Source organism: Mustela erminea, chromosome 15 (assembly GCF_009829155.1).
Source record: "Mustela erminea isolate mMusErm1 chromosome 15, mMusErm1.Pri, whole genome shotgun sequence".
Classification (NCBI taxonomy): Eukaryota; Metazoa; Chordata; class Mammalia; order Carnivora; family Mustelidae; genus Mustela; species Mustela erminea.
Window position 1 is genome coordinate 83,605,758 of NC_045628.1, and position 19,854 is coordinate 83,625,611.

At 38.3% G+C, this 19,854-nt stretch overlaps 1 protein-coding gene across 1 annotated transcript in view; it reads left to right on the forward strand.

Moving 5' to 3' along the window:
• MICU2 (mitochondrial calcium uptake 2) overlaps positions 1-19,854 on the forward strand; it is a 169,154-nt gene that overhangs the window by 77,072 nt on the left and 72,228 nt on the right. Inside the window, exons 3-4 of the mRNA XM_032315404.1 lie at positions 11,378-11,409; positions 11,516-11,591. Coding sequence (XP_032171295.1) covers positions 11,378-11,409; positions 11,516-11,591 — 108 coding nt within the window. The remainder of the gene's footprint in view (positions 1-11,377; positions 11,410-11,515; positions 11,592-19,854) is intronic.

Genomic DNA, 19,854 nt, shown 5'->3' on the forward strand with positions numbered 1-19,854 from the left:
TCATAAAATTGTTATTCTTAGGGAAAATGCAAAAATATTGGCAATTATATCTGAATTCTCAAATTATGAGTGATTTTAATTCTTTCATTCTTTTATTCTTTAAAGATTTTGCAGTAAGCATTATTCCCAAAATTGCACCCCACACACAATAAGTTTATTTAGTTGTAACTCAACTAAAGTTCCTGGGTGGCTCAGTGGGTTGAGCCGCTGCCTTCGGCTCGGGTCATGATCTCGGGGTCATGGGATCGAGTCCCGCGTCGGGCTCTCTGCTCGGCGGGGAGCCTGCTTCCTCCTCTCTCTCTCTCTGCCTGCCTCTCTGCCTACTTGTGATCTCTCTCTGTCAAAAAAAAAAAAAAAAAAAAAAAAACTGAAAACCAAACGTTAATGAGTTTATGTAGCTTTGGAAAACCAGAAGTGTCTGGGCTGAGATAATAGAGTGATTTTTACCTTAAGAACTCTTCCTTAAGACAGAGAAAGCAAGATGTTTGTAGCTCTTGTTTATGTAGCTATACTTTATAATCATTATTGGTAATAATAATTGAGGGAAAACTCAGTGCTTCCATTACCCCATTTAAAAAAAAAAAAAAATACCTGTTCCACCACTTGTTGGACTTTGATTTTAGCTTAATTCTTGAAAAGTTTTTTCCCACAAACAGGAGCTCTTTTATAATATAAATCCCCTTAAGAATGAAGTCACAACCCTCTGTTACTAAAAGCCAAGAGCAAGCAAAAATGAGTCACAGAAGAGATGCCTGCGAGTGTTGGAAGAGAGCAATAAGGCCAGTAGAGAGATACCACAGGAATTTTGCCCCATGCTGGTCCTTACCTCTATATGTTGGATGCCTATATTTATACTTACAACATAGATTTTATTGCAAATAAATAAGTCAAGTTCAGGTTAACCTGTTGGTATTGACAATTTACTCTGAAAAGGGTTGTAATTAGGATGGCCATAAAATTTATAATGGTGCCTGTGCCAAAGTTGCTTATGTCTTTTTGGATTTATCTTGGACTTTTGGAATTCCACAAATGAATCTTAAATTTTAAAATGGCTGCAATTAAAATACATAGTTCTTACCTTTGCCACTATTATAGTTGTTGATTTGGGGCTACTCTCTAGTTCTCTCTGAGATTATTTCCAGCTCTGTAAAATTAAGTATAATTTGATTCTTTTAATCAAATGTGAAAACAAAGAATTTTATAAACTTCCTTGAGAGTAAATTCTCCTGGAGCACTTATTAAAAATCTCAAGTTCTGCGGGTGCCTGAGTGGCTCAGTGGGTTAAGCCTCTGCCTTTGGCTTAGGTCATGATCTCAGGGTCTGGGGATCGAGCCCCGCATCAGGCTCTCTGCTCAGCAGGGAGCTGCTTCCTCTCTTTCTCTCTACCTACCTCTCTTCCTGCCTCTCTGCCTACTTGTGATCTCTCTCTCTCTCTGTCAAATAAATAAATAAAATCTTTTTAAAAATTTAAAAAAAAAAAAAAAAACCTCAAGTTCCTGCCTCCCCTGAAGATGTTGGTTCCAAAGGTTTGAGTTAGGACCCTGGGATCAGTTAATAAACACCATATCCCTCTCTCTGCCTATCTTTGTTATATTCCTAATCTGCTTCCTGTCTCTGAATTTGTGTACTAGATACCGCATGAGTGGAGTCATACAGTATCTGTCCTTTTGTATCTTACTTCTTTCAGTTAGCATAATGTTCTCAAGGTTCATTATGTTATAGCATATATTACTTCAGGTTTTTAATGGCTGAATATATTGTATTTTATGGATATGACATTCTTTTTTCATCCTTCAGCTGATGGTTATTTCTACTTTTTGGTTATGATAGATAACCAAACACTTCCCTGAACATTCATGTATAGGTTTTGTGTGTGTGTGTGTGTACATAATGTTTTCACTTTTCTTGCGTGTATACCTAGGAGAGGAATACTAAGTCATATGGTAATTCTGTGTAACTTTTTGAGGAATTGCCAGACTATTTTCCACAGAGGCTACACCATTTTTATGTGAGGGTATGAGGGTCCTACTTTCTCTACATCCTCCTCTAAGCTTGTTATTTTCCAATTTTTGTTTTTCATTATAGCCATCCTAGTGAGTGTAAAGTGTTATCTTGTGGTTTTCATTTGCATTGTCCTAACAAATGATACTGAGCATCTGTTTGTGTACATGTTGGTCACTTGAATGTCTTTGGAAAAATGTCCTCATACTTTTTTACCCATTTTTACCAGGCTTATTTAGCTTTTTAATGTTGAGTTGTAAGAGTTCTTTATAAATTTTGAATAGACCATTGTCAGATAAATGACTTGCAGAAATGTTCTCCCATTTTGTATGTTTTCTTTTCCCTTTTTTGATAGTTTCCTTTAACATATAAAAATGTTTAATTTTTATCATATGGTTTCACTTATTTGTGGAGCATAACAAATAGCATGGAGGACATGGGGACTTAGAGTGGAGAAGGGAGTTGGGGGAAATTGGAAGGGGAGGTGAACCATGAGAGACTATGGACTCTGAAAAACAATCTGAGGGTTTTGAAGGGACGGGGGATGGGAGGTTGGGGTACCAGGTGGTGGGTATTATAGAGGGCACGGATTGCATGGAGCACGGGGTGTGGTGCAAAAATAATGAATACTGTTATGCTGGAAATAAAAAAAAAAAAAGAATGTACACTATAGAAATAATTAGAAATTCTAATAAAAATGTATGTACAAAAAAAAAATGTTTAATTTTGATAAAGTCCAGTTTGTCCATTTTTTCCTTTGGTTGCTTGTGCTGTGTGGTGTCATATCAAAGAAACTGTAACCTTACTGTAAGTTCATAAAGATTTTCACCTGTTTTAAAAGTTTTATAGTTTTAGTTCTTATATTTAGATTTATGGTCCATTTTGAGGTAATTTTTGTATATGATAAGAGGTAGAAGTACAAATTCATTCTTTTGCATTTGATATCCATCTAAGCTGTCCCAGTACCATTTGTTGAAGAGACTGTTTCCCTAAAGAAGTCTTACACCAACTTCTTTCTTTTTCAGTGAAAAAATTAGGGATGATTTTACTGAAATATTTCATCGTGGTTTTTTTTTTTAATGCTGTTGTGTGACTACGAAGAGTTCTATATAGTTGTTTCTATAGGTTTTCTTAAAAGATTTTTTTTTTTAAGATTTTATTTATTTGATATAAAGAGAGAGAGATCACAAGTAGGAAGAGAGGCAGGCAGAGAGAGAGGAGGAGGCAGGCTCCCCGCTGAGCAGAGAGCCCGACGCGAGGCTCGATCCCAGGACCCTGAGATCATGACCCGAGCTGAAGGCAGAGGCTTAACCCACTGAGCCAACCAGGTGCCCTCTATAGGTTTTCTTAAAGAGACAATAGCATTTAGGCCCAATTACATCTTCCCAATAATAAAACTTACATTTTATTTTTTAAAGTTTTTCTTAATATATTTATTCATTTTTAAATAAACTCTACACCTATCTGGGGCTCAAATTCATGACCCTAAGATCAAGAGTTGCACACTCTTATGACTGAACTAGCCTAGTGCCCCAAAACTTACATTTTTTTTTTTACGTTTTATTTTTTTCTAATGATTTTATTTATTTATTTGGTGGGGACACAGAGGGATAGGGAGAAGCAGACTCCTTGCTGAGAGGGAGCCCGACATGGGGCTTGATCCCAGGAGCCTGAGATCATGACCTGAGCCAGAGGCAGCTACTTAACTGATGGAGCCACCTAGGCGCCCCTAAAACACGTTTTAAAGAAACTTCTTAGTCTGTCTTACACTTTTTTTTTTTTTAAGATTTTTATTTATTTATTGGACAGAGGGATCACGAGTAGGCAGAGAGGCAGGCAGAGAGAGAGGAGGAAGCAGGCTCCCCGCTGAGCAGAGAGCCCGATGCGGGGCTCGATCCCAGTACCCTGGGATCATGACCTGAGCCGAAGGCAGAGGCCTAACCCACTGAGCCACCCAGGCGCCCCCGTCTTAAACTTTTTAAATTGACTAGAGCTTATGCTTAGTTTCAGTTTACTAGTTGTGTTTGAAGTAGATTCTTCACTAGTAAAAAAAACCCATGTATAATTGGACCCATGTAGTTCAAACCCATGTACATTCGTTGTTGGGGCACCTCTGAGACAGTACCCTGTCTCACATAGCCCATTGTGATATCAAGATATTCTAGATTTCCTTTAGTTTTAAGTTTATGCTTCAGATTTCTTGTATTGAAATACCAGTCTTTGACAAGGATGTGGTGAAATTGGAATCTTCACATGTTACTTATAGAACGTAAACTGGTGCATTCACTTTGGGGAACAATTCAGCATTTCCTCAAACTATTAAACATAGAATTACCATATGACCCAGCATTTCCACTCCTAGGTATACCATCCAAGAGAAGTAAAAACATACCTCCACATAAAAACTTGCACATGTAGCAATGTTATTCACAATAGCCAAAAAACAGAAACAACCTAAATGTCTACCAGCAGATGAATGGATCAACAGAATGTGGTAGATTCACACAATGAAGTATTATCTGGCTCTTTTAAAAAATGAAGTACTGGGACAGCTGGGTGGCTCAGTCAGTTAAGCACCTGCCTTTGGCTCACGTCCTGGGATCGGGTCTTGTATCGCGCTCCCTGCTCGGTTGGGATCCTGCTTCTCCCTCTCTCTCTGCGTGCTGCTCTGCCTACCTGTACTCTATCTCTCTGTCTTTGTTATAAATAAATAAATAAATAAAATCTTTTTAAAAATAAAATAAAAAATGAAGTACAGTGAAGTTGTACATGCTGCAACATCCATGAACCTTCAGAACATTATGCTAAATGAAAGAAGCTAGTCACAAATGTAACTGTATGATTCCATTTATATGAAATGTCCAGAATAGGCAGGTCTATAGAGACAGAAAGTAGATTAGCAGTTCCCTAGGATTAGGGGAGGAAGAGTGACTGCTAATGGGTTTTCATTCTTCTGGGGTGATGACATGTTCTGAAATTAGATGGTGGTGATGATTGTACAGTTCTGAATATATGAAAACTATTGAACTATACAGCTTAATGGATGGCTTTTGTGGTATATGAAATATATCAAAATATAATAAAGCTATACAAAATGCATGTATAAAAATATACCAGCTCTTGTACCCAATTAAAAATAATGGTTTTAAAATTATTATACTTTAGAAAACATAAAGGAGACAATAAAATAATAAAAACATGACTATATGCTTTTCTAATATGAGAGAACTAACTTCTTATAGGTCTAAGCAGGTATGTAAACCAAAACATTCATTTACTGCAATTCTAATAGAGAAGTGAACTGATATACAGGCAGTAGCTTTTTTTTAGTACAATTAAAAGTTTTAAAAGCACAGATTGATGATGAACACATTTTCCAAAAAAAGAGTTGCTATGTTAGGCCTTCAAAGACTCACTAAGAAGTCTTATTCCCATTCCTCCAGTTAAACATGAAGTCAGTACCTGAGTAGACCAGGGTTGTAGGTATAATATGCTCTCACAGCATTTGAACACTATAAAGTACCAGATTTTCCAGTCAGTCATTCTACACCCCTAAACATTTCTACCCCGGGCTTTCTTAGAAACACACACATACCTAAGATGGAGCCCAATAAGGATTCCCGTAGTTATCAAACTGCATCATGGCAAATAACTCAAAACTTCCAAGTACCCTGGCTCATCACCAGCCCACCCCCATCTGAGGAGGATGCATTCTCCTGTGTGAGAACAGGTTTAAAACCCACAAGCACTGTGTTGGGCATTGGGATATAGTGGTGAATAAAACAGATATTGTTGTAGAATTTATAATCTAGTATAAGAGTGGGTAATCGATGGTCTTCAGTGTGGTGAAGTTTCAGTGGAGAGGTCAGTAAGGACTGGAGTAATCAGGACTTAACAGAAGGTATGAGAAGAAAGGATAGAGTTTCTTCTGGTAAAGAACCCAGGATTGTATTGCACATGAGGTGATGAGTCAGTTAAGGTGCTGTGGCAGATAGTATTTCCAAAAGTGGCTGCAATACTATTTCTGGCCCTATATGCTCTTCCACAATTTTGCCAGCAAGAATGGAGCCTTTGTCCCCTCTCCTTGAAACTTTGTAACTGCTTCAATTCACAGGACACACATGGAAATGATAGTCTGGCAGTTTTGAGGCTAGGTCCTAATAGGCCATACAGACATTAAGTCAGTTGCTAAATCATTTTTAATGGTGAAAGTTTGACCACTTTGCCCCCGCGATCAAGAACTAGGCAAGGCTCTCCACTCTTGCCACTTAGATTCAACACTGTACTAGAAGTCCTACCCAGTGCCGAAAGGCAAGAAAAAAAAAAATGAAGTGTATAGATTTTAAAAGGAAGAGCTAAAGCTATATTTGGTCAGAGACATCTTATCTATGTAGAAAATCCCAAAGCATCTACAAATAATAAAACTACTAAAATTAGTGAGTTATCAGGGTCAGGTTATTGCCTCTCTATATGAAAATCAGTTGTTTTTCTTTAATACTAGCGATCTCTGATGCATCATGCTAAGTTTTCTTACACTTTCTCATACATGTTCTAGCAAACTACCTGATCACCTACTCAAAGAGAAAATAGAAGTCTTTAGATACCAATTACCTCAGCTTCCTGCCACCAAAACTGCCACTCGCCCTCACTCTCCTCATCACAATAGAAGTGACTGACAAGCCCTACTCTCTGTTTCTAGAGTATTCCAACTCTCCCTGTCTCAGTACTGCACATGCTGTTCCCAGAATGCTTTTAACCCCACTTCTCTGAGTTAATTCATGCTAATCCTTCAGCTTCTCTTATTTGGAGAAACATTCCCTGTCTTCTCCTCTCCCCATTATTTAGTTGTTGTTATTGTTGTTGTTTTTAAGATTTTATTTATTTATTTGACTGACAGAGACACAGCGAGAGAGGGAACACAAGCAGGGGGACTGAAGAGAGGGAGAAGCAGGCTTCCTGCTCAGCAAGGAGCCTGACGTGGGGCTCAATACCAGGACCTTGGGATCATGACCTGAGCCAAAGGCAGACACTTAATGACTGAACCAGCCAGGCGCCCCCCCCCCCATTATTTAGTTTCTTAGCTGCTGTATTTCCCCCTTTATATTAGCTCTTAAACTGTAATTAATTTGTGTATAATGTTGTTATTATTACAGTATTTGAGGTTGCAAAAAAAGTCACATTTTTCTCCTTCAAAAATAACTTAAATGTATTTGAAGAGCAGTTTAGCAAAGTTGACAAGTAGGCCACTTTCAGACATTTTAGGAGATCACTGTCTCCCTTTAGAAAAAATACCAACCAGAAGATAGTTCTTGTTCCCCCTATTTAAATATTACAGCAGAAATGAGCAAGCCACATGCTTTGTTGAAGGAAAATAGCATCACTTAATTTGCCCTCCTTTTTTTCCCTCCAGTTATCACTTTTACTATTGCTGAAGTTTGTTTTGCTAATGTGTCATTTTCTCCCTCAGTCTCCATAAGAGCTATGACTGAATTTAAGCAAGTATTGGAGTAACTAGTTCTGTCTAACTAATTCTGACATTGATACCAGGTTGTTCATATATTCATGCAAAAGATATAAAATGATGGCAGTGTCTCTGTTGTCTAATTGTTATATATCAAAAGTCCACTTACCTCTAGCAAAATGAAATTGAATTAGATACCAGTAATGATGTTTTTATAGTTACAGTCATCAAATAATTTTATTTTGGCTAGAGGTAAAGATTTATTTGACCTGTAACAGTACTTAACTATGTATTAACGTAGTTTTACTTATTTTAAGTATTAAAATGGCTGTTTGCCTGTAACACAATGGGCTTGTTCCTGATTTTTACTTCAGAAATCCTCTGTAAACAGTGAAACCCACATGGTGGAATCTCTACAAGAGGTGGAGACCTTTAAAAACATTCTACTTCCTGAGCCAGAATTCCATTGTAGTGCTTCATAGATCTTCAAGATCTGTGCCTTCCCCTGCCAAGAAAAGCCACAATGTATTTCCCATTCTTCATCCTCATATAATACAACATTACAGCTTCAACTCTAGCTCTACCTTATTGCTGTTAAGTTTTTCCCCATTCTGTTCTTTCCATATATGACTACATATATACATATGCATAAAAAAAGACTGGGTTTTTTATGTATGTGAAAGTAGAAGTAACCAAAGAAAGAAAAGCAGTTTTCCCCTCCCTCCAAAAAAACCAGACAGACCAAACAAACACACATAAAAATTTTAGATTATGTACAGATAGGTTTCACTCTTAAATAGAAAAATGGGGCCAAAATTATTTGGATATATTTTAAATGTCCTAGTGTTATAATTGCTATCAGAAGAACAAAGTTGTGGCTCATCATACCACAGATCAGACCATGGACCTCTTCCTTTGAAAATCTGTGGTCTCCTTGGTACTTGGTGAGATACCCCCTAACCTAGTGTTCTGGGTTTGAAACACTACAACCCCTTCTCTTACTCAAGGAAAAGTTTATTAACTTAGGAGAAAGAAAACAAGAGAAATTAGATGTTCCTTCTGGTAACTCATTAATTTTTTTTTCTAAAAATGAATTTTATATAAGAGAATGACCTCATTTTGTCAGCTACAGTAATTTCTTTGCCTTTTTCTAATTATTGATTCCATTCTGAAAAAGTATTTTTTATAAGAAAAGCTCACTCGGGGCACCTGGTTGGCTCAGTGTGTTAAAGCCTCTGCCTTTGGCTCAGCTCATGATCCCAGGATCCTAGGATCGAGCCCCGCATCAGGCTCTCTGCTCAGCGGGGAGCCTGCTTCCCTTCCTCTCTCTGCTTGCCTCTCGGCCTACTTGTGATCTCTGTCTGTCAAATAAATAAATAAAATCTAAAAAAAAAAAAAAGCTCACTAAGTACACAGTTTCTCCATTTTTGATAATCAAATACATATTCAGGTACGAAGCAGAACTTGTAATCAACATGAAATAACCAGTGTTACCTCTCTAATCATCCCATGCCTAATCATTCAGTTCTGTGAAGTTTCCTAAAGTATTGAGAGTGGTTCCCAATTACTACTTTAATGGAACTGAAGGCATCTTAATCTGGATGAGAAGAAAAATCTAGTGTCCATATTGTGACCTAATTCCTCTTGCGTATCAGTCAGTCTTACTTGTTTTATTTATAAAATGAGGATAATAAATGATTAACCACTTAAAGGCAGGGATCTGAATAAAAAGACATTCTGGAATGTTTTCTAGTTTTTACTTGATTATTCAGCAGATACTTAAATGCCAGTTACTGGGCTACATAAAAGGAAGGACAAATATGGAATCTGCCTCAATAGGGTTTTACAATTTCATTCTTACATGTGATTCTGGTGTTACATTATCAACTAATTCACAACCTTATTGTTGTATTTAAATAGTATTGAATTTTACTGGCTTAGGTATTTGGCCTCTATACTTCTAGCTGCAGGGAAGCAAATGCTACCTTCTTTCCTCATACAGTTTCAAGTAGAAGGATTTTTTTAAACACAAAGATTTTTAAAAGACCAAAAGAAATCTAGGTGTGAAGCAAATATAAGACCCCCTAGAAATAATCTTATTACTTAGAAACCATCCATATTGTCACCTTCAATATGTCAATTATTACTTTCTAGAATAATTGTTTCATTTAGATACAAGGATTAATCTCTGGGGAGTAACCTTAATTGTCTAAAAATAAAAATGCCTCTGGTAATGAATAATTTTAACATGACTTGAAGAAGAGCAATATAAGGAATGTGAATCATCAGGTTTTTTTTAAATAGAATATACAAAGGTAGATAAAATATATCTATTACATAGTTTTCTGGGATTTGTTATTAGCATTATATTACCACATATTTCTATATACACATTCACATAAACCCTTAGGTTGTGATTTAAATGATAATTTTGTCTATTTGATGGTTGAAGTGTATATTAGCACCTAACATGAGAATCTGGGGTTATCATTGGGTGACACATACTTTGAAGTTATCCCAAAATAGCGCCTGGATGGCTCAGTGGGTTAAAGCCTCTGCCTTCGGCTCAGGTCATGATCCCAGGGTCCTGGGATCAAGCCCTGCATCGGGTTCTCTTCTCGGTGGGGAGCCTGCTTCCTCCTCTTTCTCTCTCTCTCTCTCTCTCTACGTACTTGTGATCTCTGTCAAATAAATAAATAAAATATTTAAAAAATAAAAATAAATAAAATTATTCCAAAATAGTAACACCTAAGTTTATAAACATGGTCATAAATGTTTCTAAAAATGATATAGTCATATTTGCAACTGTGGTTTTCATTAATAATGCAAAGCTAAAATCTTCACAGTTTATTAACAGCAAATGATAGAATTTGTCCCCAGTAGATTTATAGTCCAAATTAAGCATCCTGAAGTACAGAAAAGGTACATCTAAAAGTATTCATTTTTTTTAACCTGTCTCCTAAACTTTCAGAGACTTTGCAATTGTACTGAAGGAACTTCATAGATAAGATAATCTTGAGACCAGAAAGGGAAGTTTGTGATGCTTGTGGCTTATGTAAGAAACAACGTAAAACATTTTTCAGTATTCTAGATGTGTAAATGACTTGAGGCTATAAATTTCAACAAAAGAAGCAACTCAGTGCTTTAGAATTATAGTGGATAAGAAGAAAATGATGTAAGCAATAAAGAGGATGGCTGAACACCTGAAAGAATTATAAATCTCTGCTATCCAATAGAAGATTATTAAAAATAATTTTAGAATGGATAGTCATATTGGCTAGACTTTTAAATTTACTAGAGGGCTGTAAACTGAAGAGAACTTTTTAGGGTTCAAAGGTAGCTTTTTAAGAGAGGAATGTGAATTTTTTAATCAGTGAAAGCAAAAAGTTTTTTAAATCGTATTGGTAAGAATTTATTTATGATGCAGACAACTAAGAGAAGTCAAAAATGGTGATAAGATTTTATATGTCTGAAATAGGGTGAGTGAAATTGGAAAGTAGGTCTTAAAAAATCCATAGAGTGTTTGTGTTTAGGCTTAGAATTCTCTGGCTCTTAACTTTGATTTAAAGATATTAGCTAACTTGCCAAAGTTTTATTTTCTTATAAATATTTAGTTGCTTTTTTCTTTAAGATTTTATTTATGTATTTGACAGAGACACAGCAAGAGAGGGAACACAAGGAAGGGAAGTAGGAGGGAGAAGCAGGCTTCCCACTGAGCAGGGAGCCAAGTGTGGGGATGTGGGGCTCAAATCCAGGACCCTGGGATCATGACCTGTGCCAAAGGCAGACACTTAACAACTGAGCCACCCAGGCACCCTAGTTGTTTTTTTGTCTTTTAAATAATTTTCTTTCTTTGTGGAAGTTGAGTTTTACAAAGGAATATGGGTACTAAATAATGTTTCTTCTTTACTATAGGTAAAACTTCAGTGAAGAAGCTGACAAAAAAGGTAAGCAATGTGTGTGGGAGAGTTCTTTCTTCCTTTCTGTTTTTTGGTGGCATAGAAAATGAACTTTTATAAGTTAAAATTTAAAAATTTCAATGTGTATTCAAAGGATATCGAGGATATACTGGCAGGAATCCAACCAGCTCGTTGTGGATCAACTTTTTTTAGAGACCTTGGTGATAAAGGTAATTTTGATTTGTTAAACTTCTACTTGTTTCTTCTAACCAGAGTATTGTTAAGGGGTTGTTGTAAAGTCTGCAACTGTATGGTAGAGAGCCAATGTAGAAAAATGCCATGTTCTTTTTAATAGATTTTTAATGCCATGTTCTTTAATAGATGTTTTTAAGTCATAATAAAACGTTCATTGAGAAATAATTTTCTCAAACTCTCTGAGAAATTACAGCTTAATTATTAAAACATCAATTTTAATTAAAGCTTGAGGAGGAGGAATGTAGCAAGTGAAGGCCTCAGAGAGATCCAGAGGAACACCAGCTTTTAAGGGAGTAGAAGAGGAAGCAGTGCTCATGAAAGAGATAAGGGCAGAGTGACCAGAGAAGTAGAGGAGAATCAGGAGAATGTTATCACAAAAGTCAAGAGGAGAACGTGTTAGGGAAAGAAAAAAAGTAAGTTCAGGCCACTTGAGAGACATGGGTGTGAGCAAGGAGATTTAAAGGTCAGTAGCTGAGTGCGGAGATAGAAGGCCAGGGGAATGTTGTTTAATGTTAGATGAGGATACTTGAGCACATTTCTTATCAATGAGAGGAAAACATATATAATAAAATGTTAGATAAAGATACTTGAGCATATATCTTATCGATGAGAGAGAAACATACATAATATATATAATATAGCAATGTAATTATATAATACTTAATAAGATATAAGAGAAAGGAAGTATGAATGGGAGAGAATCCTAGAAAATGTGAAAGAAAGGATTGTCTTCACAGCAAAAATGGAAGGATCAGCATTCCACAGGGTGCATAGCTTTTTTCATTGTATCAGTAGGAAAGGATGAACAGGTGGGTAATTTAATGCAGGCATTTGCAAATTTAGTGGCAGGAAGTAAAAGCAGGTTGTTCTGGATAGCTTTTATTTTTTTTTTTTATAAAGTAGGACATATGGAGAAAGAAGGTTTGAAGTAGCTTCTGTGGTTAGGAAAGAGACCAGACCAGAGAAACATAGAGTTCTGGGAAGCCTGAAGGGATCAGAAGATAGTGCAGGTCATGAAAGAAAAGTCACCAGTCAGTGTAGTTGTGTGATGATCTTCTTGCAGGCTACATGTAGGAATAGAAATGTTGGACAGTTGTACTGGATTTAGGATTTTGCTGAGCAGATGGGTAGAAGAAGAGTCACAGACAGGGGGTAAGGCTGTTGAGGGCAAAAGGGGTTTTTAGTAATGAGCCATGGAATCTAAGCAAGATAACAGAGAATAAAGTAGAATAGTAAAAGAAAGTAAAAGGAAGATGAAAAGAAGAAAGTGGGGCAGTCAAGAGGGAGCTGCCATTTGAGGTTAAAGAATAGGTATAGTAGGAGTCCAAGAGCAAAAAAGAACGTGCAGTCATAAAGTGTTTAGATTTATCGTTTCACAGATGAAGTGGTTCCAGCAAATTTCAGGGTTCTAGGTGTGGTCCTGGAATTAGATGACTAAAGCAGAAGTAGATTTCAAAGTTAACATAGTGAAAGTTCTCAAGGATCTGAGAGATAGGGTATTGTCAGAGAGAAGGACAGTGAATCAAGTACTAAAGTCTTCAGGGACTAAAAGATGATGAGAGGGAACTTAGGTAGATGACCACTAAGAAGAAAAATAAAAGGTGGCCTGGCTGGATGGCATTAACCTAAAAGACACAAAGTTTTTATAAGAGGTTAGAAGGGAAAAGTTCTGGAATTAGCACTGAGGTAGAAAAAAATGAATAACCTCTATTTTAGCAGTCTGCAGAGGTACCAGTACCCTTAGTAGAGAGATCCAGATTTTGGATAAGGCAAGACTGCACATGCAGTAAATAGATTAAAGATGTGTACTGTGGAAAGAGAAATTCAGAGAGCATGGTAGGAAAGCTTGGGTAGAAGTAGAGGAGTAGGAGATTGGTTGAATCAGGAAAGATGAAGCATACAGCAGCGTGCAGATGTATAAACAAAGAGGATAGAGACTGTTTTGGAAAGGGTGATGAGGCTATTGAGAATGGTAGGACATAAGCCAGAGAGGTACATAGATCCTAAATCATACATCCCTTTACAGAACGTATTAAAGAGTTTAGACCTTATCCTAAGAAGAGTAGATTGCCACTAAAAAGTAAGAAAGTGACAAATCAGATGAGAACAGTCTCTCTAGCAGCTGGGTGGTGAATGGATTGAGGAGGAAGCAAAAGAAACAAGAGGTTTTGCATTAACAGCAAGGGGTTATATGCTAGAGAAGAGGTAGTAAAAATGGAGAGAAGAGAATAGATTTGATAGGTATTTTGGTGATAGAATTGGTAGGACTTAGTGACTGATTGGATATGGGAGGGGACAAAGAAAACAGAATCGTGTATGGTGCCCAAGTTTCTGGTTTGATCAGCAAGGTGAATGTGCCATTCACCAAGACACATGGGTCATAAGGAAAGGACTAATTGTGTGGAGGGAAGGGTGAAGAATGAGTCCAGTTTAGGACATACTGAGTTCAGATTTAAGAATATTCAGACACACAGCAAAGGAAACAGTGAACAAAACAAAGAGGCAACCCACGGAATGGGAGAAGATATTCGCAAATGACAATACAGACAAAGGGCTGATATCCAGGATATATAAAGAACTCCTCAAACTCAACACACACAAAACAGATAATCATTTCAAAAAATGGGCAGAAGACATGAACAAAGAAGACATAGAAATTGTTAACAGACACATGAAAAAATGTTCATTATCACTAACCATCAGGGAGAGTCCAATCAAAACCACATTGAGATACCACCTTACACCAGTTAGAATGGCCCAAATTAACAAGACAATAAACAGCGTGTGTTGGAGAGGATGTGTTACACTGTTGGTGGGAATGCAAGTTGGTGCAGCCACTTTGGAAAACAGTGTGGAGATTCCTTAAGAAATTAAAAACAGAGCTTCCCTATGACCCTCCAATTGAATTACTGGATATTTACCCCAAAGATACAGTGTAGTGAAAAGAAGGACCATCTGTACCCCAGTGTTCATAGCAGCAATGGCCACAGTCACCAAACTGTGGAAAAAACCAAGACGCCCTTCAGCAGATGAATGGATAAGGAAGATGTGGTCCATATACACTGTGGAGTATTAAGCCTCCATCAGAAAGGATGAATAACCAACTTTTGTATCAATTTAGTGAAATAAGTCAAGCAGAGAGAGTCAGTTATCATATGGCTTCACTTATTTGTGGAGCATAAGAAATAACACGGAGGACATGGGGAGATGGAGAGGAGAAGGGAGTTGGGGGAAATTGGAGAGGGAGACGAACCATGAGAGACTATGGACTCTGAAAAACAATCTGAGGGTTTTGGAGGAGCTGAGGGTGGGAGGTTTGATGAGCCTGGTGGTGGGTATTATGGAGGGCACGTATTACATGGAGCACTGGGTGTGGTACATAAACAATGAATTCTGGAACACTGAAAAGGAAATTTAAAAAATAAATAAAAATAGAAAAAAAAAGAATATTCGGACATCTAGGGATGCCTGGGTGGCTTGGTCAGTTGGTTGTCTGCCTTTGGCTCAGGTCATGATCCCATGGTCTTGGGATTGAGCCCCACATTGGGGTCCTTGCTGAGCAGACTAGTCTGCTTCTCCCTCTCTCTCTCTCCGCCCCTGTTTGTGCTTGCTCTCTCTCTCAAATAAATAAATAAAATGTTAAAAGAAAAAAAAAAAAAAAAAGAATTGTCAGCCATAAATGACCCCTGAAGCCACTGTTACAGATGCATCCATACTGGAAGCACTTAGGAGAGAAGAGGCCCTGAGATAAAAGCTCAGTTTAAGCGGCACCTGAGTGGCTCAGTGGGTTAAAGCCTCTGCCTTCAGCTCAGGCCATGATCCCAGGGTCCTGGGATCGAGCGCCACATCGGGCTCTCTGCTCCATGGAGAGCCTGCTTCCTCCTCTCTCTACCTGCCTCCCTTCCTACTTGTGATCTCTCTCTCTCTCTCTCTGTCAAATAAACAAAATCTTTTTTAAAAGAAATTTTTTAAATAATATTTTTTTTAAAAAAACAGCTCAGTTTAAAGAACACACAGAAAAAGAGAGGGGCCCTTTATAAGGCTTGAGAAGGAGTGGTCGGTCAGTCAGGGGAGTTACCCACGGGAGTGACCTCACCAGTGCGGTGCTATAAGTACTTCCTTCCAAAACAAATGTACATGATCAATAGCAATTTTAATAGCTACAAATACTTACTAAAGGCTTCCTATGTATCAGATACTATACTGACCCTCTTGCATGTATTACTACATTTAATCCTCACAACATTACTTTGAGGAAGCTATCTTCATTTCATACCCCCATTTTATAGCTGGGTTAACTGAGGCACAGAGGGGTTAAGTAACCTGCCCAAAGTCATATACAGGTAGTAAAATCAATTTACAAATAGGATTTAGTGGAGGAAGAGTTAAGATGGCAGAGTAATATGCTTGCCTTGTCCCATGAACACAGCCAGATAAATACAGATCACTCTGAACATCCAAGAAATTGATCTGAGGACTAAGAGAACAAACTGCACAAACTGGAGGAAGAAAAGAGGCCACAGCATGGAAGGTAGGCGGTACAGCGACATGATTTGGGGAAGAAAAGAATCACGGGTGCTGCGGGGCGGAGGGAGCCCTGATCTTGGGTGGGGTGGAAGTGCACACGAGAGCAAACAGGAACCATGCAGGGGATTGCACAAGAAAAGTCTTCCCCAGCACCAATGACTGGGAAAACGAGGGGCTGATTGTTAGAAGTTTTTACAAGCAGCAGAGCTCAGGGACTGAAGTTTTAAAAGTCACTTGAGCCTGGCAGGCATATTGGTGCTCCTGTGAAGGGAAAGGGCAGAGGCCCAGGACCAGACAACGTGGTCTAAGGATCCCCTGCGTCACACTGGCAGAGATAGTTCCCCTTCTTAGAGTTTGGGAGAGACAGCACTACTTCTCAGGGGACAAAAGAACTGGCAGGCACCATTGAGCTGCCCCATCCATTAGCATAGAAGCAGAAGCACCTGCTCAGGGCAGCTAACCTGGATGCTTACTTTTTGTTATGCTTTACCATAAACTCCAAGCCTCTGTGTATTTGTGTGACTGCCCTTCTGGGACAACAAACCCACACCAGCCACAATGCAGCAAGACCCTTCCCCCAGAGGATCAGTGTGGGTCCATGCCATACCTGGTCCCTAAAATTTAGAGTTTTGAAACCCAGACAGTCTTCTGAGATACAACACAGGAGCACTGTGCTGCCAGGTGGGCAGGCAGCTCAGACACAGACAAGATGAAGGCGGGGATCTGAAGGATGTCTGGGACACACAAGAAGAGACTGATAACTTTTATGTGAGGGTTTCCTGAATAGTGGTGGGCACAAACTCCCCTCTCCCCTGCCCATCAGCACAGTCCAAGGTCAGTGAGCAACACAGTGCCCACAGTGAAGGCTAGAGCCGCTTACACCAAGCTCCAAGCACTCTTCAGGTGCTTTTTTACTAAGGCAAGTGTGCCTGAGAGCCAGAGTAGCAATGGGCCCCCTCCTCCGGAGGACCAGCACAGACCCACCACACACACACCAAGTCTGCTGACCATAGAAAGCTGCAAAGCTTCAGCTCTAGTGGAAACAGGATCTAGCCTCTTTTAACAAGTGGACCAAAACACACCTAGTTAAAATTTGCTACACAGTAGACAAAGTCCAAACACTCCTCAGAGCAGCAAAGAGAAACTGCATAGGACTGACCTGAGGGAAAGATAAGCCAAAACCCAAAAGCATAGTGCACACAGCGTACACCAGAGACACTTCCCAAAGTGCCAGGCCCTGGACAGTGTGCAATGTCTTCTTAATATAGCCATTAGTCTCAGAAGCAGGGAACATAATAGGCTTTCCCAACACACAGAAGACCGCGACCTAGACAAAATGCGAAGATGGAGGAATTCGTTCCAAAAGAAAGAACAAGAAAAGGTCACGGCCAGGAATCTTATTGAAACGGATCTAAGTAAGATGCCTGAACCAGAATTTAAAACAACAATTGTAAGGATACTAGCTGGGCTTGATAAAAGCATAAACAACACCAGAGAGTCCCTTACAACAGAGATAAAAAAACCTAAAAACTAGTCTAGTCAAAATAAAAAATGCTATAACTGAGATGCAAAACCAACTGAATGTAATGACCACAAGGATGGAAGAAGCAGAAGAATGAATAAGTGATAAAAGAAGATAAAATTATGTAAAATAATGAAGCTGAAAAGAAGAGGGAAAGAAAAATATTGGATCACAAATGTAGACTTAGGAAATTCTGCAACTTCATAAAGCATAATAATATTTGTATCACAGGAGTCCCAGAAGAAGAAAAGAAGGAAAGGGGGGCAAAGGGTTTCTCTGAGGAACTTACAGCTGAAAAGTTCCCAAATCTGGGGAAGAAAACAGGCATCCAGATCCAGGAGGCACAGAGAACCCCCATCAAAATCAACAAAAGCAAGCCAGTGCCAAGACATCTTAGTAAAATTTATAAAATCCACAGATAAGGTAAACATCTTGAGAGCAGCAAGGGAAAAGAAATCCCTAATTTACTAAGCATGACAGATAAATTTAGCAGCGAACTTAGCCATAGAAACTTGGCAGGCTTTGGGCACCAGGGTGGCTCAGTCAGTCAGTTATCTACCTTTGGCTCAGGTCATAATCCCAGGGTCCTCAGATCAAGCCCACGTCAAGTTCCCTGTTCAGCTAGGAGTCTGCTTCTCCAGCTCCCTCTGCCTCCCCCAATCTGTGCATTCACTTGAACGCACTCTCTCTTTCTCTCTCTCTCTCCATGTCACTCTCGATCTCGTCCAAATAAATAAAATCTTTAGGGGGAAAAAAAAAAAAACCTGGCAGGCCAGCAAGGGACTGACATATATTCAACATGTTGAATGAGAAAAATATGCAGCCAGGAGTATTTTATCCAGCAAGACTGTCATTCAAAATAAGAGAGAGAGTTTCCCAGACAAACAAAAACTAAAGGAGTCCATGACCTCTAAACCAGCCCTACAAGAAATATTAAAGGGGACTCATTGAGTGGGAAAGAAAGACAAAAAGCAATGAAGACTAGAAAGGACCAGAGAAAATCTCCAGAAACAACTTTACAGGTAATACAGTGGCACTAAATTTATATCGATCAGTAATCATTCTGAATGTAAATGGACTTAAATGCTCCAATCAAAAGACATGTGGTGACTGAATGAGTAAAAAACATAAGACCTATCTATACGCTGCCTACAAGAGACTCAACTCTAGACCTAAAGACACCCACAGACTGAAAGTGAAGGGATGAGAACCACTTATGCTAATGGATAAGAAATGGGTGTCTTATATCAGACAAACTAGATTTTATTTTTTTTAAGATTTTATTTATTTATTTGACAGATCACAAGTAGGCAGAGAGCAGGCCGGGGAGCGGGGGGAAGCAGGCTCCCTGCTGAGCAGATAGCCCGATGTGGGGCTCGATCCCAGGACCCTGGGATCATGACCTGAGCCGAAGGCAGAGACTTTAACCCACTGAGCCACTCACGCGCTCTGAGACAAACTAGATTTTAAACCAAAGATTGTAACAAGAGACAAAGGGCACTATAATAATAATATAATAATATATTATATAATATATAATATAATAATAAAGCAGTCTATCCAACAAGAACATCTAACAATTGTAAATATTTATGCCCCTAACTTGGGAGATATAAATCAATTAATAATAAACGTAAAAAAACTCAGTGGTAATAATACAGTAACACTAGGGAAGTTTAATATCCCACTTTCTGCAGTGGACACATCATCTAAGCAGAAAATCAACAAGGAAACAATGGCTTTGGATGACACAGTGGACCAGATGGACTTACCAGATACATTCAGAACATTTCATCCTAAAGCAGCAGAGTACACATTCTTGTCAAGTACACATGGAACATTTTTCCAAAATAGATCACAGGCTAGGTCATAAATCAGGCCTCAACAAATAAAAAAAAAAGATTGAGATCATACCGTGCGTATTTTTTTACCACAACTCTTACGAAACTTAAAATCAACCACAAAAAAAATTTGGAAAGACCACAAATACAGGAGGTTAAAGAACACCCTACAAAGAATTAATGGGTTAACCAGGAAATTAAAGAAGAAATTTAAAAAAAAAAAAGTGGAAGGAAATGAAAATGAAAACACAACAGTCCAAAACCTTTGAGATGTAGCAAAAGCAGTCATAAGAGGGAAGTATATAGCAATACAAGCCTACCTCAAGAAGCAAAAAAAAAAAAAAACAA